Source organism: Penicillium argentinense (genome assembly GCF_028826775.1).
Source record: "Penicillium argentinense strain IBT 30761 chromosome Unknown utg000005l_segment0_segment0, whole genome shotgun sequence".
In the NCBI taxonomy this organism is placed as follows: Eukaryota; Fungi; Ascomycota; class Eurotiomycetes; order Eurotiales; family Aspergillaceae; genus Penicillium; species Penicillium argentinense.
This window is the reverse complement of record NW_026622664.1, coordinates 5,234,376-5,256,443: the sequence shown is the minus strand read 5'-3', so window position 1 is coordinate 5,256,443 and position 22,068 is coordinate 5,234,376. Positions and strand designations below refer to the sequence as shown.

The window sequence follows — 22,068 nt, the reverse complement described above, 5'->3', positions numbered from 1 at the left end:
CGGTCACAGCACCACCTCCGCAGAAATAATCGCCAATTCGCCTCAGCTGCTGCCATGCTGCCTCTCGCGGATTTCCATTTCTACACTGCTCCCCTGGGTGCTGGGCCTGCCACATGGCCCACGTGACCGTCTCCCCCTCACTGGCGCCAAACCCCACAGTTTTTTCTTTCCCCGCTCAGCGCTGGGCCTCGAATTCTTTCCCCTCTCTTCCCCCCAGACGGAACCCCAACCCCAAATATGGATGACGAGAAGGCCAAAGTCAAGAAGAAGGGTGCCACTCACCGCAAGTCCCTATCCTGCGAATACTGCAGCCGATCGTTCGCCCGCCTCGAGCATCTCCAACGCCATCTCCGCACCCGTTGAGTAACCCCCTCTTACCCTGTCGCCGCGACCCTTCTCCTAATGTAGGACAACAGATACCAAAGAGAAACCCTTCTCATGTGACATATGCTCCAAGTCCTTTGCGCGCAGGTAAGGCTCAATTCACTTACCCAATCGGACAATCGCTGATATTGTTGGCATTCGCAGTGACCTCCTGGTGCGACATGAGCGATTGGTCCACCCTGCCGAAAGTGCGGCCAGTCGCGAACATCGCACGCACAACGGGACCGAGAATAGCCACCACGAGATTCCAATCCAGTCGTCCATCATTCAACCTGCCCATCATGAGTCGCGCATGTTAGAGCTGGCCGACGCCATTCCAGTCCATACCCAAGTCCCGCCGCCTCCACCTCCCGAGGTGCAGGTCCAGCCTCCCCCGATTGTCGAGACTCCCCACTTCAATCCCTCCTGGGGCTACGACTTAAACCTCTTGTCGCATGCCGCGAGCCATGTCGCCTTGGAAGGCCAGCAGGAGAGCTTGGATTCCATCCGAAAACCTTCGCATGCCGTCGATACCCCCTCCCAACCAATCCCCCCGCCCCCGGAGAGAGCCATCACCGACAACTATGGCGTAGAGCCCTCCTTCCTCGACCTCACAGACCTTGGTGATCCCGTTCAAGACTTTACCGTCTTTTTGGAAAGCGTTGGTCTATCGTCCGACTGGGACTCGGGAGTCTTCTCATCGGTCGAGGAACCCATGCTGCCACCAAGCCTTTCCATTGATTCGAAACAGCAAGTGCGAGATACGCCAGGCTCATCGAGATTGGGTGCTGATTTAATGAGCGATCCGCGAGTCCAGGCGGATGAGCCGCCTTCGTTTTCCAATTTTGGTTCGCGTCTACCATCGTTACAGCCAGAGTCTCATGAAATGGAGGACCGGATTGGCCTTTCGGACGATAGCTCACGGCCAGCGTGGGATATCACCAATGCTGACCGTCAGGTGTTCATTTCGAAACTGGAGGAGTTTTCTTTTATTCTCCCCAAGGGCTTTGTGCCGCCCTCCCGCCATGCTCTCTCCAGATTCTTTGCAGGGTATATAAATGGTCTAAATGAGCATTTGCCCTTTGTTCATGTTCCTACTCTGTCGATTGCCAAATGTTCACCAGAGCTCACACTTGCAACGGCAGCGGCTGGCTCGCATTATCGATTTGAAAATGGCCGAGGAATCGACCTCTTCCACGCGGCTAAGGCTATCCTGCTGGAGCGTCTCCGTCGACGAGATAGCAGACAGGTCCCCCATCCATCATGGAACTACATCTCTCCACCATCCAATTATCAAAACTCGCGAGGCTCATCGATGATCTCAAATACTGCAAGCAGCCCTTTCCAGAGCCACCACATGCCGAATCCTCCTGTTAATGCGTCGATTTACACTCCCGATGACTCGGATGCACACATGGAAGTGATTCGAACCTTCTTGCTGCTGACCGTGTTTGCTTCCTGGGAGAGACAACCAGAGCTACTGCGCGAGATTCTCTCGCTTCAAAGCACATTGGCAAGACTTGTTCGCGAGCATGGCCTGGCAGAACCCCCACCCACCCCCGAGCCGATTAGCTGGGAGGAGTGGATACGGAGAGAGGGGAACAGGCGGACGAAACTCATCGTTTACTGTTTCTTTAATCTTCATTCGATCATGTACAACATACCCCCCTTGATCCTCAACGGCGAACTGAAGCTCAATATGCCCTGCTCGCATGACCTGTGGAAGGCTACCAATGCGCCGCAGTGGCGACGACTTCACCGTACCCGTCAAGGACAAGATGTTTCTTTCCAGGATGCATTTGCCCGCCTGTTCCTCAAAGCATCCGTCTCTTTCCCGTCCGCTCCAATTTCTCCTCTGGGCAACTACATCCTCATCCATGCTATCATACAACAAATTTTCTTCGCTCGTCAGCTATGCTTGTCGGCTCCCAATATGCACGGCACTAGTCTGCGGCAGGAAGATCTCAACGTGCTCGATAATTCTCTGGGTGCTTGGAAGGCGCTGTGGAAACGCACACCTGAGTCCAGCATCGACCCTCAAAACCCCGCGGGTCCCATTGCATTTACATCCACGGCACTATTGGGCCTCGCGTACATTCGACTGCATGTTGACCTGGGCCCTTGCCGCCATCTCATTACCCAAGATCCGATGCAGATTGCGGGGGCACTGATCGAATCACCGCCGATCGTCCGCAGCCCACGGCTGATCATGGCATTGCTCCATTCAGCCCATGCCCTCTCGATTCCTGTCCGACTGGGAATTGATTTTGTGGCCAGAACCCACTCGTTCTTCTGGAGTATCCAACATTCTCTATGCAGCCTGGAATGCGCCTTTCTTCTTAGTCGCTGGTTGCTGGCCATTCCCGCCACGCAGTCAGACCAGCGGCTGTCAGAACACGAACGGAAGCTGCTTTTGTGGATCAAGAGCATGATGGATGAAACCGACATGGCTGTTGATCCACCTGGAGCACCGGACCTAGAGTTCATGGCAAACCCGTACAAGGTACGCCAGCTTAGCGTTGCTATTGTCCGCGTTTGGGCCCGGACATTCAAGGGCAATACGAGCTGGGCCATTGTTGACCTAGTCGGGTCGAGTCTGGATGCTTATGCGGAACTGTTGGAAAATTGAGAATATCTCGCGAGGTTGTCTCAAGGCAAAGATGTGAACAGCATTGTTGCGATGCCACCAATTTCAACGTGGCATGCTTAATGACGTTATTGTTTGTTTTCTGTGCTTGTCTTCTTTTATTTCCTTTTTCTTATCTTTTTTTCGGATGGACATGATATCTCACGGAGTTCCTTTGTATATGCAAGCTTGGAAGGCTTGGGACTTTGGTTTGGATGGAATTCTTCATGCTTTATCTGTATATAAGTATAGGCCCGTTACTTGGACCCCAGGTTGGAGTCTTTGCATTGGACTGCTGCTTCTTTAATGATACCTCGAAATGATGATGATTCCAAGAGCCAGCTAGTTCACCCCGAAAATTTATCATATAAATCAAATATTCGTAGTACTGGTATGTAACGTGGTGTATAGGGAATGTGCTGCAATCTATGGGATGCTGATAGTTTGGTTCTATGGGGCATGTATATCGAGTATCTTTACGAACATTGGAAATCGGGATCATTTCAGTCATTAACTCATCAACTATCCCCAGCGCTTTTAGGAACTTTTGGGGGCGCCTTTGCGCAGTTTCTCGCCACGCTTGCGGGCACAAATCGGAGTGCTGACATGGAGCGTTCTAATTCAACGATCTCCATGTCATCCTTTTCTTCTTGAGGAATAGTCGCCGGGGGGTTCGATTGTGACGCTGAGCTGCGACGGCGCAGTCTTCCCTCATGAGTAGATGAGACGGACGCAGTTGAAAGGCGTCGCCTGCTGCTATTCAGCGGACGTAACAGGGAGGTCTGCCGATCTAAACCGTCATTTACAATATAGAAATTATAGCCCTTGAATCTCATCTATTAGCCAAAGTGCAACACCAGTATTCCAGGAGCAGAGTGGACATACCCGAGGAAACATATGCTTGTCTATCAAATGGAGTCTTCGCTTCTGGGGAGTCGAGCATTTCCGCTCGCAGTCCTCAATAAAGCAGCCATACTATTCGAGTGTTAGCTTCAGCACAAGGCCATGGCTTGGCTGGGATTCTAGGATTGGACGTACAGTTTTCTCCCCGCGCGCTCGCCTCGCTGCGGCCAGGGCATCATGATTCTCTTCGATATGTAGATTCAAGAAATGACCCGTGGGAAAGTTCTTGCTACATTCAGAGCAACGATTGACATGGGCCTGGAGGTAATGTACCTCATAATCCTCGTACGATGCGAACGACAGCGTCTCCCGATGCGGTGGAAGCTCACAATGCATGACCTCGGCGTAATCTTGCTCCCAATGAAGGATCTTATTGCGTTCCTGTGGCATGCCGGCGGTGCTGGGAGTTGAGGTCCTTGGGCGTACTGGAGAGGGCGTCCGCGAACGACTTCTTGATCGTTTGGACATCTTGCGGTGACTTGCTGGCGCTTCAGGCACCGGAGGTATGTGATTGATCCACTCGGCGGGGCTCAGTGCAGCCGTACACTGCGAGGGCACGCGTCCGGGAAGCCCATCCAGCGCCCAAGCGTGAAGTGTACAAGAGGCGCGGGTGCAATTGCACCTCTGTGGGTTGCTACCTAGGTGTTGTTCGAAGAGAAGTGAGCGCGGCGTGCTTAACTCCAGTATTTCCGCATCAAAGTCGACGTGACTGGGTGGCCCACCCTCGCCAATCAGCACCGCCCCAGGGGCGATTCCGCCGAAGTACTCCACGCGCATTTTCCTTTCGATAATCCCCCATCACTCACTCACTGTCACTTCGCTCGCTCGTTCTCATGGCGTCTTTCCTGCGGTCGCTTGTCTATGCCAGAGCCATCTGACAGCCGCGGACTGCGGTCAGGTTTTCGCTGGCATGGCCTCCTTCCAGGATGCGTGGCAGTCAGTCCTCCCTCTTTTACCCCCCCAGTGTCCCGCAAAGCTCGGGAAGTCGGAACAGGAATGGAATCTCACAAAGATCATGACAGAACCGCGCTCAGCGCCGAAAGCGAACTGACACGATGCCTCGCCCAGAAGGAGCCGACATTTGCTGAGATCTCACACTTCCTCTCAGAGTACGTCAACGCCGCACTGTCCCTCAGCTCACGGCCAGATCCCGCTAACACAACGTCTTACTTTGACAGATTTCGCTCCATATGCCAGGATGCCATTCTGCTCGACTTCGATACCGCCCGCGACACGGATGTGGAGGGTCGCCTGTGGGACGCGCACCTGAAAGTGAACAATCGGTTTCGCAAGTTGCTTTCTCGCGTAAGTCCAGCTTCATGGGTGGGATCATTGGCAACAGTGATTAATATGGCTTTTATAGTATCGCGATGAGAACGCAAAGAAGAAGCCGGTCGAAAAGCGCAAGCTTGAGAAGCATTACTTGGATTTCATCAAGTCCAGCCAACGGTTCTATCGTGGCTACATCCAACACATCTCGTCGCATTTTGGAGGCATTGTGGAACTGGAGAAAGTCGCGCGCAAGTTCAACTTTGAGAGTACGAATACCCTAATTGAATTTAATGGGCTGCCGGTTCTCCGGCGCCCTGTGAATAACACCGATACTAATCACCAACCCCTTCCAGACCTGTCTGCGCAACCTCCGATTCCCACAACTCCCGACCTACGGAAACGAATCCTCCAATCCTGCCACGCTACCCTGATCAGGCTGGGTGACCTCTCTCGTTATCGAGAGACCGAACTCGTGAACAAGGATCGTAAATGGGGACCCGCGATTGGATACTATGACCTCGCATCCGTGATTTATCCCGCCTCCGGAACGTCGCATAACCAGCTGGCCGTTATTGCTCTCGCCGATGGCAACCATTTCCGGGCCACCTATCATTTGTACCGAGCTTTGTCTACCCAGAAATCCCACCCCTCGGCCAAAGGGAACCTGGAAATTGAGTTCAAGAAGGTGATGAGCCTATGGGCCAAACGAGAGCTGATCCGTCCTGAGGATGCTGGAATTCCCGGTAGAGCTCTCGCTCCATGGTTCGTATATCTTCACGCCCAGTGCTACAGAGGCAATGATTTCCCAGAACACGACGAGTTGGAGAGCGAGGTCATGAGCCAACTCGCAGTCGAAATCAGGGAAAGACCTCTTGAGGGAATGCTGCAGAAATTCTGCCTGGTTAACATTGCCGCCGAGGATTTTGCCAGAGCACGATCAAATGAGGAGCCAGTATCCAATGCGCGCTTGTTCTTTCAGCGAATCAACGTCAAAACATTCTTTACTCTACTGCAGATCCTTCTTGTTGAGCTCGAGCGATTCGCGGCCGAGGATTCGAGCGCAAGCAGCAACGGCAAAGATGTTGCCAAAAATGGCCCGGATAAGCTCACTGTTGTTGCCCGTCGAATTCTTCCAGCATTGAGGCACTATAGCTCTTGGCTTCTAGTGACCAACGAGTTCCTCGTTGCGCAAAAGGAAGAGAAGGACTCTGCCCTGTCTATTCAGATCCAAGAGTTCTGGAAGATTTATGCAGGAACTCTGACACTTCTTACATCTACATTTGATGTTGCACAGCTCCCGGAGATTGACTATCTCCTCGAAGATGACGAAGAGAGTCTTGGTTTTTTGCCTCTTGATCAGTCCTCCACATCTCGCCGATACATCGGCATCAATGGACAGCTCAAACCCCGAATGAACGATCCAGGTATTGAGAGAAGCCACCCGAACATGGAAATGATGTACAGAATCCGCGAGTTTGTTATCGACGGCCTTGATCTGGTAGTGGGCAACAAAATTCCAGTTGCGCTTATCGATGACGAAGACAAGAAGACCTTCCTCTACCGAGAAGATGGGTTGCCGTCCCAGTTTTTCTCGAGTCCACATGGCCACGAGCAGACATTGCCGACCCCAAATGTTGAACGGGAGGATATCCCTCCGCCTCCAGCAGCTCAAGACGCCAACTCCGCCGCGGAGGGTCGCAGCATGTTTGGTGGCTCTCAGGCTGCATCAGCATCCATGTCGGCGAACATGAACCGTATTGTGGAAGGCGTGGAGCGACTGGTAGAATCTGATACATACGAAAATGCGCCCAACGTTCCAGGCCCATATGCCTTTCTTAACGAGCCTCAAGATATCGACACACCTCCGGCGCATATGGGCTCCACAATGAACGGATTTCCTTTCAACGAACAGACCACGCCTCAGCTTGGAACACCCATTCCGCCTCCTGGACTTGCTCCCCCGAACCCCGGGGCAGCAGACTCCCTCCGCGCATCAATTTCTCAGTCGTACTCGCCGCTTGCATCTGTCCCTGGAATGCCCAGTATCTGGAACACGGCATCGCCTCCAGCTCCGCTCAGAGAGCGTACGTCTCCTCGTACGCCTCCTGGCCTAGGACAACAACCCCAGATGCACTCGATGGCACCCCCAAGTGCCGGTTTGCAGCGGACACCATCTCAAGGCCAGATCGCAAATGACCTCCTCCATCAAAGTATGATGGGTCATATTCAAACACCCAGTTTCTTTGATCCGGCTGGCCCAGTCCCTTCGTCGTGGATCCCACCAACAAACTCCTCAACAGCCCTATCTCGGCAACCCCCAGGCACTTGGGATGGTGATAATTTCAATCACATGGCCTATGGCTCGTATTCCAGCCAGCCTATGTCGAGCGCTTTGCCAAACCAAACCTGGGCCAATGAAGCTTTTATCGCCAGCGGTTTTCCGGCAAGCGGAGGGCCCTTTGCCCCGGGTTTTGGCAGCCACCGCAAATCAACCAGTCAGCTCGGAGCTATCGGTCAGACTCCCCCATGCGGGCAAGGAGGCTGATAAGCGAAGTAGTCTGCTTCTTTGCAAGCCTTATGTACAATGCATTTGCGGAATATGCCTACAACTCAGACCGGCCATCCGAGCAAGATACGTCAACGTCCAGTGCATGAAGTCAGATCTTCTCAACCGTTCTGGCCCATGTACACCGTTCTCTCGGGTGATCAGCGTGCGCTCGAAGAAGGTGAATTCAATGATAAGCTGTCCTGTTTCACATTTAGAAGTTGTGGATGTTCCCGCCAGAGCTGGCTCTGGCTCTTGTGAACGGCTCTAACCCAACCACTTCCTAGCAATGCGTGCGTTTGATGGGTGTTGAGTTATATTTTCCCTGTGCGGGATGCCTTCGGCCTCTGATGCTATCCGACTTTTTGATCCTGCGTGGCAGCCATGCGAATGCTGTGCCTCTTCCGTTTCCCCTTCTAGGGCCGAGTTCCCTGGCTACGCGTTCAACACGCAGCACGAGTTGAGATCAAAGTCTGGAAGGTGAGCCTCAGAAGAGGACTTCAGCATGGCCAAATTGCTTTTTTTTCTTCTTTTTTTTAAGGCCACTTGTTTGATGCGAGATGAATTTGTTTCGTGAGACCCCCTTTTTTTCGAAATGCCCTCCCCATACTCTGTGTTCTGTTTTTGATTGGAGATTTAGCCATGGAGCAGCAGATGAGCGACCGGGATATTCCTTTCCCAGAGGTCTGGAATTGGTTACTCCAAGTTGGATCTTTTCTCAGTCGGAAAGATGAGGCGTGCCGGCTGGCAATCAATATGAGCATTACCCCTAGTACGACTGATGGTTCCTTTGCCCCTTTTTCCTGGACCTTCTAAAATCGTAGCTGCCCTGTCATAACTCTTTCAGATAATACAGAACTAGAGCCCTGGCCAAACACGGTGCCAATTTCGACGTCAAGTGCCACATCGACTATGGTCTGGATAAACAAACCTTCACTCTGCCTACTGCCAGGTTCATTGCTCAGTCATCTATCTGGTCAGCTACCTGGTCAGCTACCCAATCATCTACACGATCAGCTGTCTGGCTAGCTACTGCTCTAGAGAGCGATGCTGAATGAATTGGTTCGGGCAAAAGAATATTTTCTTCAGAGAGCAGAAGGATCATTTTTAGACTCTAATTGCCTGGACACACAAGCCGAAGAACTAGCATTTTCCTGAAAGGTCAGGGAGGGGGGTGTGGCCGTATCTACTCCCTACTTACAGCATCTATGGATTTTCCATTTATTCATAAATTCGTTGTTGAAAACGGGGCCCATCGCACAGCCCGTTCATGTAGGTTGCGAAGATACCTTTCATCATGTTAAGTGGTTCGTGACGGCAGTAGTAGAAGGAAATTAAGAAGAAAAAGGTGCTGTCAAAAAGGACAGTGTAAAGACAGTGTACCTTTCGATTCTTATTTTCTCGACGTTGGGTCGTTATCTCGATAAAAAATAGGAGCAGGAAATGAAAATTGGGTATAGAGGGTTGAATCATCCAAGGGTTAAGTGGCAAATGTTCAACCGGATGGGCTGAGCAGAGCCGAGATCTTCCTGGATAGGAGATCTATGTGTTGAAAATCTTCATTCAAATCTATTCTTTTAAGCTTGCAGAGTCGTTATCGCTTAAGAGCGGGAGTAGGTCTGCTTGGGGGAGGGGAAGCTGTGTTTATCATGTTAGTATAAAGGTCCGTGTACGGGTATCCATGTTAGAACTTACGAAGGTCCAAGCTCCTGGATGCTCTTGCTGGCCAGCCACTGACCCATATCAATGCTGTCCTCAAGGGACTGGCCCGAGACAATACCGGCGCAGAAACCACCGGCGAACGCATCACTGTGTTACGGAATCAGCAAAGGGCTTTGGTTTGATCTTACGTGAGAAAATATGAGCTTACCCCGCACCGTTAGTGTCATTGATGGCGTCCTTGGAGATCTCGTGGACACTGAACTGCTTGATCTCAACGTTTCCGTCGGCGGAGGCAATACCAACGACAGTGGGGTCAGTGCCCTGAGTGACAATGGCCACACGGGGACGCTGGGTGTTCTTCTTGGGGAGAAGAGCGAGCTTCTTGGCGATCTCGACAACGTCCTCGGTACCCCACTCGTGGCTGGCGGCGTAAGCGCGAGCCTCAGTCTCGTTACAAAAAGTGTAGTCGGTGTAGGGCAGGACAGTGTCCAGCTGCTCCTTGAAAAACTGGGGGATGAAGGGGGCAGAGAGGGAAAGCATGAAGACCTAAATCATGTGTGAGCGATCGTTGCTAGATTTGAACAAGTTTCAATCTACTTACCTTGTTCTTAGCAGCAGCCTCCTGACCCAGAGCCTCAATGGCGGGGACGCAGACAGTCAGGTGGTAGCCACCGACATAGTAGACCTGGGCCTTCTCGACGAGGGACCAGATGTGGGGCTGCTTTAGGTGCTCGATCTTGTACTCGTTGGCAGCGGCGAGGTGGGTGCACATGCTACGGTTGTGACCGGTGATAACAACACCGCACTTGCCGGTGGGCTGAGTCTCGTCGACACGGTATTCGGTGTGAACACCAGCCTCCTCACAGGTCTTCTTGAGGATAGCGCCGTACTTGTCGTTACCGACGCAGCCAATGTACACGACCTGGTTGTCGGGAAGCATGTACTGCGAATTTCATCAGTATCAGAATTTTCAATTATTATTGCCAACAGTTATGCCATACCTGAGCACCACGGGCGGTGTTCTGAGCGGCACCACCGGGGATCAGCTTAGCGTCCCGGGCCAGGAGGTCCTCGTAGATGCCCATGTGCTTCTCCTCGGCGAGGATGGCATCGTTGTCCTTCAGGCCATACTTCTCGAGGAGAGCAGCATCACTGCATCATACATATCAGAAATCGGGATCGCTATGGTTCGATTAAAAAGTCAATTCATACCCACGAGCCTGAATGTCTATTGGGAACTTGAAGTCAGCAATCTATACAACCTGCCTGGAAAGGTGTGGATACAACATACCAAGGAGAGGATTCTCCAGGCACAGAAGAGGATATCCTTGAGCGGCAGCCATTGTGAGGGAAATGAAGATCAAAAGTGAACTGAGGGGAGGGAAGAGGAGAGGGATGAAGGTGGGAGGGTGGAGGGGCCCGGCAGAAAAGAAGCCGGGCGGGAAGCCCGCGGATCAGCCAACGCTCCACCTCGACCTCCGACTTCCCAAACAACTTGAACTAGCCCCAACATCATCATCCTCACGACTCGGATCAGCCGCCACAATGGCCAATCCGGCGCTGGAAATCCCTGAGGCCATTCAGGCGGCGCATGTCCGCTCGGATCCCTCTCCTGCTCACGATTTGAACCCGTCCACTGCGGCCTCCGAGAAACAGCCCGTTGTCGCGGCCCCGGCTTCCGACGCAGGCAGCTTCCCTTCAGACTTTGTCGACCCCAGTCGTGTTATTCGCCCCGTTCGCCGCCGTCAGACCCTGCCGCCCCTCCCGGATCTCCGCTTTGAGCAAAGCTACCTGGCTAGCATCAAGGATGCCGATACATGGGGGCGAGTTGCATGGATCACTATTCGAGACCAGGTATGATATGCTTTGAAACAGCAGTGAATTACGCGGAGGATAAATTTTGGGGCTTGGTTGGATTGAAGACACCGTGCTAACACCGCTGTTCTTATACAGGTTCTCCTTCCCCTCATCCAAGGCACAGTCTGGACACTCGCGCTCTCGGGTTGGCGCTACTGGAACCGCACCGCCTCGCTGAGCGGACAGACCCTCGGAAGCCGAATTCGTAGATGGTGGTATGATGTCAACAACTGGAAGCTGCCACCCCTGAAATTGTCCCGGGACCCCAAGCTGGCAGAGCAAGTTGGAGAGGTGAGTTGACCTCTTTCCATGCGAGCAGTTTGAATCGAGCGCTCGCTTAAATGAACAGACAGACTAACGGATGTGGAGTTCTTGCAGTTTTATGGAGCTCAGTTCTCCAACGCAGGTGCGGACTGATTGCGCCAAAGGATTGACTGACTTCCACAGTAAATATCGGAGTCCTGTGGCACAATCTGCCTTACTTTCAGTAGCATCGGTTCAAGGCGTTTGGTATTTTCTTGATTTGTGGCTTAATGAGCTAGGCCTCTGTTTGATATCCCACCACTTAGAGTGGTTCTCTGTCTTTATCATCAATCGACAAGCGCGTCTAGTCGCAGTATTCTTGACTCCATTCGATTGTAGATTTTGGCTTGGTTGAGTAGGAGTATTGCAAGGAACCCTAAGGTGGTGTGCTCGGAGACTCATCTCATCGAGAATAATCTGATATCTTCCCAGGTGTTAATCCTTCCAGGTCTATCTACAATTATCAGATTGGCGACAAGAAACAACAACAAAACCCCATGAGCAAACTCCATTCTCAGCTTTGAACCCCACAATCAAAATTTCTTCCAAGAGAAGACATGCAACTTGACAATGACTTACAGGTTCACAGCCAGTAGACTCCTAGCCTTGGAAAGGGGCCTGCTGTTGGGGTGTTTGGATGCCAGGCTGGCTTCCAGCACCAAGGCTAGGCTCAGTAGGGGCCACATTTGGCTCTGCTAGCTGAGTGGTCTTGGGAATACCATCGGGTACGGGAAAGGGAGTGTTTGTGGCTGGGAACATACTTGATGCTCCTTCTGATGTCTGAGGAGCCATTTCTTCAGAAGACGGCGCTGCAGCTGCTGATGCAAACGGGGCTTGCTGGGGTGCAGGTGCTTCAAAACCGAAGGAAGACGCAGTCATCGCTGGTGCCGATTGTTCAGTCTCTGGCCCTTTCAACATGGTTTCTGGGGCGTAGCTTGGTCGTAGGACGTCTGTAGCGGTGGACGATGGTGCCGGTACTTCGACCTTGCTCATCTGCATTGGCTCGAACTTTTCGCCGGGAGGAGGTTCGTCAACTGGGACAGGATTGTTCGGTGCTTTTCCTTTGCCATATCTAAGCTGAACAACAAGGCTAGGGGGCTCTCCGTTCACGATTGACTCGTCGCCACTGGCGACCTCTCCATCGTCATCTCCGTCATTGTCATGTTCATCGTCATCCCCAACTTTCCATTCGTTGCCGCTCTCGTTACCTGACGATGCGGCATCAGACTCGTCCTCCAAGTCATCGGCATCATAGCCGGAATAGCCATTAGGGTGAACAGAGGTGCGGTTTCGCTGTGGTCTTGGGTTATCATCCTCATCTTCGGAATCCCCGCGTTGTCCACTGAGTAAAGAGGCGCCATACAGGCCACCGGCACGGGACCGAATCTGTCGTCCACTTGCGGTGAATCTGGGTCGCGATGGCTCAGCCGGTGTCACCGTAGTAGTGTTGCGGGCGGATCTTCTGGACGGGCCTTCATCGGAGAAGATATCCTCATCGTCGGAATATGTGTACTTCAGCTTCTTTCCGCGAGTGCGGCCTTCGTACATGGAGAAACCAGGCTCAGGCCGAGCAAACGCAGCTTTGCGCGCAAGACGATAGTCCCGACGTTTGCGTTTCTAGAGATATTGTCAGTGGCAATCCGATTTGAATCTCAAGTAACCAACATACATCTTCTGAAGCCTCAAAACGAGGGATCGCACTCAAAATTTTTTCACTGAGTTTCTTCGAGTTTGTGCCCTTTTCTTCTTGAAGCTTATTGGCAACGGCCTGTAACTCTGGGATGTCTCCAGCGACACTCCACCACGTGATGTGTTTCAGACTTGGGTTGCTTTCCCTGTATAAGCGAAAATGAGTGTCGTCTTGGCCCTCGATGAGCCAGTATCGTCGCTTTAAGCTATCGCGGCCCCAGGGTTGAACAGACAAAGGCTGGTTGAGATCATCATCGTGGCGGGCCTGCTTGTAGGACTCCTTCAGCTTAGCCTGGATTGCATCGGAAGATGAGAGGGACCATAGGATCAAGGATCTCAGTAGCTCGATCTAAGTGAAACCAACGTTAGAATCGTGCTGCGATGTAGTTTCGATGATTTGATAGCATACGCGTTCTTCCGGGGTCATTGTCGCAAAGCTGCGACCTCCGGAGAGGGGATTCTTGCCCTCCCACGCCTTGGGCCACTGTGAGTGGTGTGTGGATATTGCCTCCTCGAGTGGCCGGGTGAAGTGGTTTCGTCTGTAATAGCCAGATATCGCATTAGCTGTTGTTCTGGGGTCAATTGGCGGGTGGGAGCCAAAAGCGCATGTTGCGCGAGGTCTCCGCGCGGGCTTCGGGCATTAGGTGGCGACCATACTCAACATCCTTCTTGCGATTCAAAACGAGACCCAGCAATGCGCAAAGCAGTCTTTCGATGTATTCTCCAGGTGGATCCTCCACAACGCCTCTCTCGATATCCTGAGGTCCATAGTGCGGCAGTCCTCGAGGGAAAGCATCATGGAAACGCGCGCGGAACATGACGATGAACTAAGTAATGCGACAGATCAGTAAACGTGTCTGAGAGGTGTTGAACGCGTCATGAACGTGTCCATTGCTCTAAAACGGAGCTTGAACCATCATCAATCAAGCATCACTCACAGCGATATTGGGGTTGTCCGCGATAACGTATTCATGCGGTGGTGACGGCTCTCGTTTCGGCGGAGGAGTCGACGACTCCTTCTTGAAGTATTTCGTGATACCGACGGGTTGTTCAACATCCATGGTGGCTTCATCGTCTGTTGGCGGTGCCGAAGAGAGTGAGGAGGAGTCTGAGTCTGAGGTGGCCATGTTGGATGTCGTGGTGGAAGGTGCGAGGTTGAAGTCGGGAGTTCGCGCAGGAAGCCGTCACGTCGGCCCAGCACTGGCTCTGGCTAAGGTCTCCTGCGCCCGCAGGGCGATTACTTCACGGATTCCTCACGCGCCAGTGATTCGGTTATTACATGTTTTCCCCTTGGCGATTCCGAGAAAAATGCCTTGGGGTCCTAGGGTCGATATATCAAGAAAGCCTGAGTATTGAAGCTTTGTTGTTCGATCTAGTACAAAATGAATAGTCTACTATATAGGGCGGTTTCGGTTGCTTCTCTTTCTAGCACTTTCGTACAATTCATCCAAACAAATAGTATATCAGTGAAGGTAGGGTAGTTGTGCTTTCGATTCTCCAACACTTCCTAGCTCTTTCGTCTCAAACTACCCTAGAGTAGGTATCGCGACTGCCATTTGCAGCAGAGAGTATCTTGAAGTTGCTTTGCGGCTTGTTTGAATTAAATCTTGAGAGCAAGTCTTTCAAGGTAAGATAAAGGCGGCTATGGTGTGAAACATCCCACGCTGGTGCGGTAGATGGGAAAGGTCCATATGTAGTAGGGTACTTGACAGTGTACTGTAGAGCTGACGCTTCATTCTCCGCAGGGTGCCTGGTCGCGGCGTCAGGGCTACGGGGATGGTCACGTGGGATTAGGTCAGAGATCCTCAAAGTATGCAATGGACACAATCGCTCAACAGGCACCATTTGTCCGATAATATGACAGATGACATAAATATGATAGTTCAAATACTCTACTTCGTTGAAAATTTTTCTTTCTCCAATCAAGTTCCTCTTTTTCTATGGCTGCGAGGCGACTTGGATTTCCCCGGACTCGCTTGCATCGCTGAACGCTGAGGTAATCGACAATGCGCTAGACCCGATTGGGCTAGGTTAGCGACCACACCCTAAAGCCCACACAGTCCCAATCTCCGTCGATTTCTCATCCTCCCAACGACAAGCCCATCTTCAATTCGAGGTACGACCTTTTCCCACCACACGACTCCGACAACGCCGGAACTCGACTGTCGATTCCCGAATACTAACCTCTCTCACAGACAGTCGCCATGGGTCGCGTTATCCGCAACCAGAGGAAGGGCCGTGGCTCCATTTTCAGTGAGTTTCGACCGCAACAATTTATCCTACCCATCCACGCACGGTTTTTCGTCGGGACTGCGCACAAAGCAGTCGGGAGAATTGGAAGCGCTTGAGGGAATACTGTGAAATTGGAATTCGATTGCTGATACGAATTTTTCTTCTCATAGCGGCTCACACCCGTCTGAACAAGGCGCCCGCCCAGTTCCGTACCCTCGACTATGCTGAGCGTCACGGATACACCCGTGGTGTCGTCAAGGAGATCGTCCACGATGCCGGCCGTGGTGCTCCCCTCGCCAAGGTCCAGTTCCGCCACCCCTACAAGTTCAAGATGGTGACCGAGACCTTCATCGCCAACGAGGGCATGTACACCGGCCAGTTCATCTACGCCGGTAAGAACGCTCAGCTCACCGTCGGCAACGTTCTGCCCCTCGCCTCCATGCCCGAGGGTACCGTCGTCACCAACGTCGAGGAGAAGTCTGGTGACCGTGGTGCGCTTGGCCGTACCTCCGGTAACTACGTTACCGTCATCGGCCACAACCCCGAGGATGGCAAGACCCGTGTCAAGCTGCCCTCCGGTGCCAAGAAGGTCGTTAAGAACACCGCCCGTGGTATGGTTGGTATCGTCGCCGGTGGTGGCCGTACCGACAAGCCCCTGCTCAAGGCTTCCCGCGCCAAGCACAAGTTCGCTGTCAAGCGCAACTCTTGGCCCAAGACTCGTGGTGTTGCCATGAACCCCGTCGATCACGTATGTTACGCTTCGCAATCAGACCTCCACGACTGCATTGTCGCTAACCAGTTTTCTTCCTACAGCCTCACGGTGGTGGTAACCACCAGCACATCGGTAAGGCCTCGACCATTTCCCGCTACGCCGCCCAGGGTCAGAAGGCCGGTCTTATCGCTGCCCGCAGAACCGGTCTGCTCCGTGGTACCCAGAAGACCAAGGATTAAGCGCGATATATCTTGGAGTTTTTCTTGTGACGGGTTGAAAATGGACTTCTGCTATGAGACATATGTACTTAGGCGACTGCGGATAAGCGTCCCATGCGCCCTTAGCGAATTAAGGTTGTGGCCACCATCCTTTTCTTTTATTCAAATTACAAAGGGTGATGGAATGGGGTCCGGGGCTGGCCTCATGTCAAGGCAGAACGGAAAAGTCAAAAAAGCCCCTTTGGGGCTAGGAAATGATACACCTTTGAAATTCATCTGTCCTTGGCACCCAGTAGATCTAGCCTGGCTGTATTCCTGCTATCTGATGCGGTGCTGTTGTCGTAGAGCGTATCCCGTCGCCTAGATCTGAATATGCCATTGGGCGCAACAACATTGCGTGATATTACTATTGTACTTGCGTTCTATGTTGTCTATCCTTGCAACTTATTGACATTGACCCCTTGACTTCACCGCGGCACCGTCTTTACTGTGGGTGTTGGATTGATGTGATCTGCAGCATCTGAATGTCAACCGGTACGCAGGGCCACTTCAGTTCATAGGAAGAAAATCGACGTGTGATGGATGTTTCTTATGGTTGTTGTTACAAATATTCACTTATATTTTCTATCCAATGCAATTTTATACTTCACACGGTAGTTTGCAGGTTGAATTACAGTGTGGTCTGCACCATCATACATTATATATATGATGTGTTGTGGTGGAGGTGTCATAATGTGTGCGAAACATTTATATATCTTGGGCGTTTGGTGCAGGGATCAGATCATAATATTCGAAAATACCCAAAATAAATCTATCTAGGTATCTCTAAGCCCTGCCAGCTGGAATATACCCAAAACCGACCAAATTTAGATACCAATATCCTCGAAAGTCAATAATTATGGTGGAAAATCGATTTTTCTGATGGTTCGTGTTGGTCTCGGTCCCGATCGCTGATTGGCTACATTGAGATCAACGCCCAGATCATTCATTTTCCGGGGAACCACGCCGCCAAACCTTCGAGTTCTTCCTCGATCTTGCAGTTTGAGACGGCTACCACAATGCCCTAGACACACTCGAGTCTGGGACACAGAGTCTATCTAATTCCAAGAGAATGGCCTCTTCATCGAATTCCCCACAGAGAATTCCCCGCCTCAGTCGAACGACCGACGCACTCACCTCTGCACAGCGGTGGCAAGCGGTAGTCAAGCGGGACGCAACGATTGACAGCTTTGTGTACGCCGTCCTAACGACAAAGATCTACTGTCGCCCTTCATGTTCAGCGCGACTGGCCCGACGCGCGAACATCCGGTTCTACGATACCCCGCCAGAGGCCGAGAAAGCAGGGTTCCGGCCCTGTAAGCGCTGCCGGCCACAGTCGGGTCAAACGGCGGCACAAAACAACCCCCAAACGGCGATGGTCTACCGGGCCTGTGAGCAGATACGCGAGGAGCTAGCGGCAGGGCTGAAACCGCGGCTGCAGGACCTGGCGGTTCGGGCTGGCCTGACACCGAGCCACTTCCATCGCGTGTTTAAGAAACATACCGGCGTCACGCCTGGCCAGTATGCGAGTGGTCTCGTTGAGAGTGCCATGCGGCCTTCGTCCGACTCCTTGACGCCTGATACCTTGTTTGAGCTTGGGACGCCACCGGCGCCTTATGGGTCTATCGAAGGGAGTGGAGATGAAGGTCTGAATTTAGATACGGGAGGGCGTCAGTTTGCGCCGTTGGCCAGTTTGTCGGCGACTGAGAGGGAAGGTTGCACCCTTTCTTCAATTAGCAAGGACCCGGACGAAAGTGGGTGGAATGAATTTGATTTCTTGTTGGCCGCCGAGGGGCGGACGTCGCCGAATCCTCTATTTATTGATCCCCACATGCTCTCAGCATGATCCAGCTACAGGATGTATCAACTTGTACATGAATGGATAGCATATATTTTATAACATTTTGATATCAGATCTTTGGATTGCATTTGTAATTTGATTTTACCGCAGGAAGCTTGGGACCTGGACTATTTATCAAGCGTAACATTTGAATTCTGGGATGTTGGGAACGGGAGGTTATGACGTGCAGGGACCTTAGGCTAGTGCGTCAAATCGAGCAGTAATCTACTCGACGTTAGACATCCCCGCCTGTTGTTCTCATATGGTCCACATTTTCTACCACCTCTTTGCGTCCACCTTAAAACATGGCAGATTCAGACTATCCTCATCCAGCCTGACCTTGACTGATAACCTTCTTCTCCAACCAAGAACTTACAGCAGAGAGATTTCCTTTCACAAAACTGGCCGAGTCCACAAGTTCCCATCAAGCTTGTATTTGAGAGCGGTGAGCTTGACTCACATTGACACGGGGATACCCCCGTTGACCCTTTGGGAGAACGAATCGGTGCCTCTAACACCGGCATATGTACTCAGGGGACTTATACTGAAGCTTGACAGTAGACAATGTACCACTATTTGACTACGTAGAGGGGTACTCGCAGGGAGGGTACATACTAGTATGTACCTCCTCTATCTTAAGGTTTATGTGGCGGGGAAGGTGCTTGTCTCCACCATCAACTGTTCATATGTACAGCCAACAGGTGATTATGGTACAGAGTGTGGTACCTACTGTTAAGTACTATTCGGAAACACAGCCTGACCCTGATGGGCTGAGCCAGCCAATGACTATTCCATGAAATGAGTTTATCCCGCTTGGAAGTGAACAATTCATCTGATGAGGCGCAGATCAACGCTGTTACGTACCCGGGAAGACCGGGGGACTGGGTAGACCCGGCGTGCCAAGGGGTACACGGCAGACCAAAGTGCTGATTGTCCCAGAGTCAATGGATTGGATCGACGAGGCTTTGACGTCGCCACCACCACAATTATCGGCAAGGGTCCCTGAAACACCGAGGCAACAGGGCAAGCGACAACCGTGCGGGTGTGTGCAGATGGTGGGAGCCATTGGGCGCGATGAGCAGCTGTATACATAGTAACTCGAGGGTATCATGAAACCCAAATCAGAATCCGGATCCCGATCTTAAGCTCTCCTGGCACGACCGGACCCTGGTGGCGAGCCAGCAGAGGATATAATTAGTGACAAGCAGAGGTGATCTGGGTCGGTTCCTGGCCTTCCAATTGGAATGAGGCCCCACCGTCGCCCCACCAACGCGTGTCACATCAGCCGCCAGGCCTCGACTTTTGAAACAATGTCGTCGTGTCTCAGGTGTACTTCTCCTTACTACTGTAAGTAGTAGTGGCCTTTGTAGGATTCTTAGCTGGAACACGGCGTGGTACGGACAATACAATGTGTCGCCGTAAGAAAGCAAAATGGCCTCGGTGGCGTCTGGACCAGCGCATTCTCCACCGATCGACGCACTGAGTGGTGTCGTCTGCATGCAGTGAAACGCTTTGAGGGATTCCAGAAACTTTTGGTGGCGTCGCTAATCATATTATTGAACGGGTGGGCATGGCCTCCCCCAGGGATGTTTTAATTAACCTGTACTCCGTACCGCTCTGGTTCTTCGAAGCCTCTTTCCCGCCTTCCCATTATTCTCCTTTCTCCACCCCCTCCGACGATCGTCTTTCTTTGATTTCCTTGAACCGTGCTCAGATCCCATTCCAATCGTTCCATCGCTTCTTGCGCTGTTCGTCTTTCTCTTCACTCTCACCGACACGCATTCTCTTACCCGGACGATACCCTGTACCAGACCGGTCGTGTTGACACCCCGGCGATCGTGATTCACCATGCACGTGAACAAGAGAATCGGCCGCTTCAGGCAATGGGCCGGCGAGCGCATGGGCGGAGAGGCCAAGACGACCGTCTCCGATGATTTCAAGGCAATGGAAACGGAGATGGGCGTGCGACATGAAGGTAGGAACCAACCCTGGCCGGCTAGTTTGTCGTCGCATCTGTACTAACCTTTTCACCACTCCAGGCGTTGATCGCATTCACAAGTCTATGACCGCATATGTCAAGGCCATTTCGAAGCGCAGCGAGGGAGATGACAAGGAGAAGACCCTTCCGGTAGCCCATCTCGGCAGCAGTATGGTCAGCCATGGAGAGGACTTTGACGGAAACTCTGAATATGGGCAGTGCCTCATCAGTAAGTACCCGTCTTGCTGGAAGTTGTTTGTTTCATTGTGAACAGGACACATGTCACTAACTAGTACACCAGTGTTTGGACGGACCGAAGAGCGCATCGCGCGCGTTCAAGAGAACTACATTGGACAGGCGACTTCGAGCTGGCTTGAATCCCTGGAGAGATCTCTGACACAGATGAAGGACTATCAGGTTCGACCAACCGAGCACCGCACTCAGGAAAGAAGTGATTAACATATCTTTCAGCAAGCTCGAAAGAAGCTCGACAGCCGCCGGCTGGCTTATGATACGTCGCTTTCCAAAATGGAAAAGGCCAAGAGAGAAGATTTCCGCGTGGAGGAAGAGCTGCGTTCCCAGAAGGTGAAATACGAAGAAGCCAACGACGACGTGATCCGCCGCATGCAGGACATCAAGGACGCGGAAGTCGATAATGTTATGGACATGGGGACTTTCCTGGATGCTCAGTTAGAATATCACGAGCGCTGTCGCGAAGCGCTGCTACAGTTGAAGAACGAATGGCCTGGGTGAGTATCCTATTCCAAAGTGTCGGTCTCTGTTTTATATATTGGTTTTGCTAACATACAGACAGATCGAGCCAAGGTCCACCACCAGCCCGTCGCGCGACGCGAGCCCGTTCGAATACCACTCAATCATACTCGGAGCGGTATGATCCAGTGCAGGAAGAGCTCGCGAATGCCATGGAGAGCCGCCCAGCTATTCGGCCGAGTCGGACAATCGTAACCGAGAGCCCTGCAAGAGAACTTTATCCCAACCAGGGAGTTCCCCGACCAGTTTTGAGCCGCACGTCCACATTTGAAGGACCCACGCAGCTACGTCAAGAGCAAGCCCCGGTGGCATCACAATGGGTCCAGCGAACTACGAGCGACTCACTGGCTGGACAACGACGAGCTCCTACCGTCGATCCCTATGCCGACTCCGAAGAGGTCAGCTCATATGGCCGTTCTAGCCCCGAGCGCAGTTACGATGGCCGATCAGGCTCGCCAGCGACTTCACATGGCAGTGTGGCCTCTCGACGTCCCAGTGCGACAGCATTGAGTAGCACTACCGGAATACTAAGCAAGAAAGCACCCCCGCCTCCTCCCCCATCTCGGGCTAAGAAGCCTCCACCTCCACCACCGCCCATGAAGCGGACTCTGGCAGCAGGAGACTATTAATGTGGTGGCCGGAGTGGTATCTTTTTGTTTTCAGCATGGGGGTTCTGGAGTTTGGGGGAATACGACATTGACAAATGGATTATCTTTATTGATTTGCCGATTCTTTCATGGTCGATAGCCGCGGAGCTATTCCTTTGTTGCCGACATTCTCATTGTTTGGTCTACTCTCACAGTGCATATTCTGTTTAGTTGCGTTCGAATAACCCTTCAAAATTCGTATGACAATCGGATGCGTCCCCTATTTGATGTAGCTCTGGATTTTGCCAAGTGCCTAAAGATGTATGTGGTTGGCCGAATTATCTGTGGATGGATGTTGCTTTGTAGGGCAGTAGAAGGAAGAAGGATTCATTTTGGACGATGTGGCCTTGGAGCCTTGGAGCCTTAGAGCCTTCTTCTGCCTTGATGCCTGACTCTTGCCAGTACTACGGA

General features: G+C 52.1%; 9 protein-coding genes across 9 annotated transcripts; 6 read left to right on the top strand and 3 right to left on the bottom strand.

Moving 5' to 3' along the window:
- Positions 1-237: 237 nt before the first annotated feature.
- Positions 238-2,992, top strand: N7532_006771 (C2H2-type zinc finger protein; the record flags this gene model as incomplete). Its single annotated transcript, XM_056619265.1, has 3 exons — positions 238-358; positions 417-471; positions 529-2,992. The coding sequence occupies 3 exons, from the start codon at positions 238-240 to the stop codon at positions 2,990-2,992; spliced, it is 2,640 nt and encodes an 879-aa protein (XP_056475424.1).
- A 515-nt stretch (positions 2,993-3,507) lies between these two features.
- On the bottom strand, positions 3,508-4,360 carry N7532_006770 (uncharacterized protein; the record flags this gene model as incomplete). The annotated part of the gene is made up of 3 exons (XM_056619264.1): positions 3,508-3,825; positions 3,875-3,964; positions 4,028-4,360. The coding sequence occupies 3 exons, from the start codon at positions 4,358-4,360 to the stop codon at positions 3,508-3,510; spliced, it is 741 nt and encodes a 246-aa protein (XP_056475423.1).
- A 528-nt stretch (positions 4,361-4,888) lies between these two features.
- Positions 4,889-7,709, top strand: N7532_006769 (uncharacterized protein; the record flags this gene model as incomplete). The annotated part of the gene is made up of 2 exons (XM_056619263.1): positions 4,889-5,197; positions 5,256-7,709. 2 exons carry the CDS (start codon positions 4,889-4,891, stop codon positions 7,707-7,709), a joined length of 2,763 nt encoding a protein of 920 aa, XP_056475422.1.
- Positions 7,710-9,310: 1,601 nt separating this feature from the next.
- On the bottom strand, positions 9,311-10,714 carry N7532_006768 (adenosine kinase; the record flags this gene model as incomplete). Its single annotated transcript, XM_056619262.1, has 7 exons — positions 9,311-9,347; positions 9,405-9,518; positions 9,580-9,917; positions 9,973-10,314; positions 10,373-10,523; positions 10,584-10,599; positions 10,663-10,714. 7 exons carry the CDS (start codon positions 10,712-10,714, stop codon positions 9,311-9,313), a joined length of 1,050 nt encoding a protein of 349 aa, XP_056475421.1.
- A 202-nt stretch (positions 10,715-10,916) lies between these two features.
- On the top strand, positions 10,917-11,645 carry N7532_006767 (DUF1770 domain-containing protein; the record flags this gene model as incomplete). Its single annotated transcript, XM_056619261.1, has 3 exons — positions 10,917-11,225; positions 11,325-11,519; positions 11,598-11,645. The coding sequence occupies 3 exons, from the start codon at positions 10,917-10,919 to the stop codon at positions 11,643-11,645; spliced, it is 552 nt and encodes a 183-aa protein (XP_056475420.1).
- A 486-nt stretch (positions 11,646-12,131) lies between these two features.
- N7532_006766 (uncharacterized protein) lies at positions 12,132-14,347 on the bottom strand (the record flags this gene model as incomplete). The annotated part of the gene is made up of 5 exons (XM_056619260.1): positions 12,132-13,148; positions 13,201-13,569; positions 13,630-13,759; positions 13,878-14,047; positions 14,159-14,347. The coding sequence occupies 5 exons, from the start codon at positions 14,345-14,347 to the stop codon at positions 12,132-12,134; spliced, it is 1,875 nt and encodes a 624-aa protein (XP_056475419.1).
- Positions 14,348-15,424: 1,077 nt separating this feature from the next.
- N7532_006765 (60S ribosomal protein uL2) lies at positions 15,425-16,403 on the top strand (the record flags this gene model as incomplete). The annotated part of the gene is made up of 3 exons (XM_056619259.1): positions 15,425-15,473; positions 15,623-16,200; positions 16,266-16,403. The coding sequence occupies 3 exons, from the start codon at positions 15,425-15,427 to the stop codon at positions 16,401-16,403; spliced, it is 765 nt and encodes a 254-aa protein (XP_056475418.1).
- A 1,090-nt stretch (positions 16,404-17,493) lies between these two features.
- On the top strand, positions 17,494-18,267 carry mpt (putative DNA repair and transcription factor Ada; the record flags this gene model as incomplete). Its single annotated transcript, XM_056619258.1, has 1 exon — positions 17,494-18,267. The coding sequence occupies one exon, from the start codon at positions 17,494-17,496 to the stop codon at positions 18,265-18,267; it is 774 nt and encodes a 257-aa protein (XP_056475417.1).
- A 1,842-nt stretch (positions 18,268-20,109) lies between these two features.
- On the top strand, positions 20,110-21,639 carry N7532_006763 (uncharacterized protein; the record flags this gene model as incomplete). The annotated part of the gene is made up of 5 exons (XM_056619257.1): positions 20,110-20,236; positions 20,301-20,468; positions 20,541-20,656; positions 20,711-20,988; positions 21,054-21,639. 5 exons carry the CDS (start codon positions 20,110-20,112, stop codon positions 21,637-21,639), a joined length of 1,275 nt encoding a protein of 424 aa, XP_056475416.1.
- Positions 21,640-22,068: the final 429 nt, after the last annotated feature.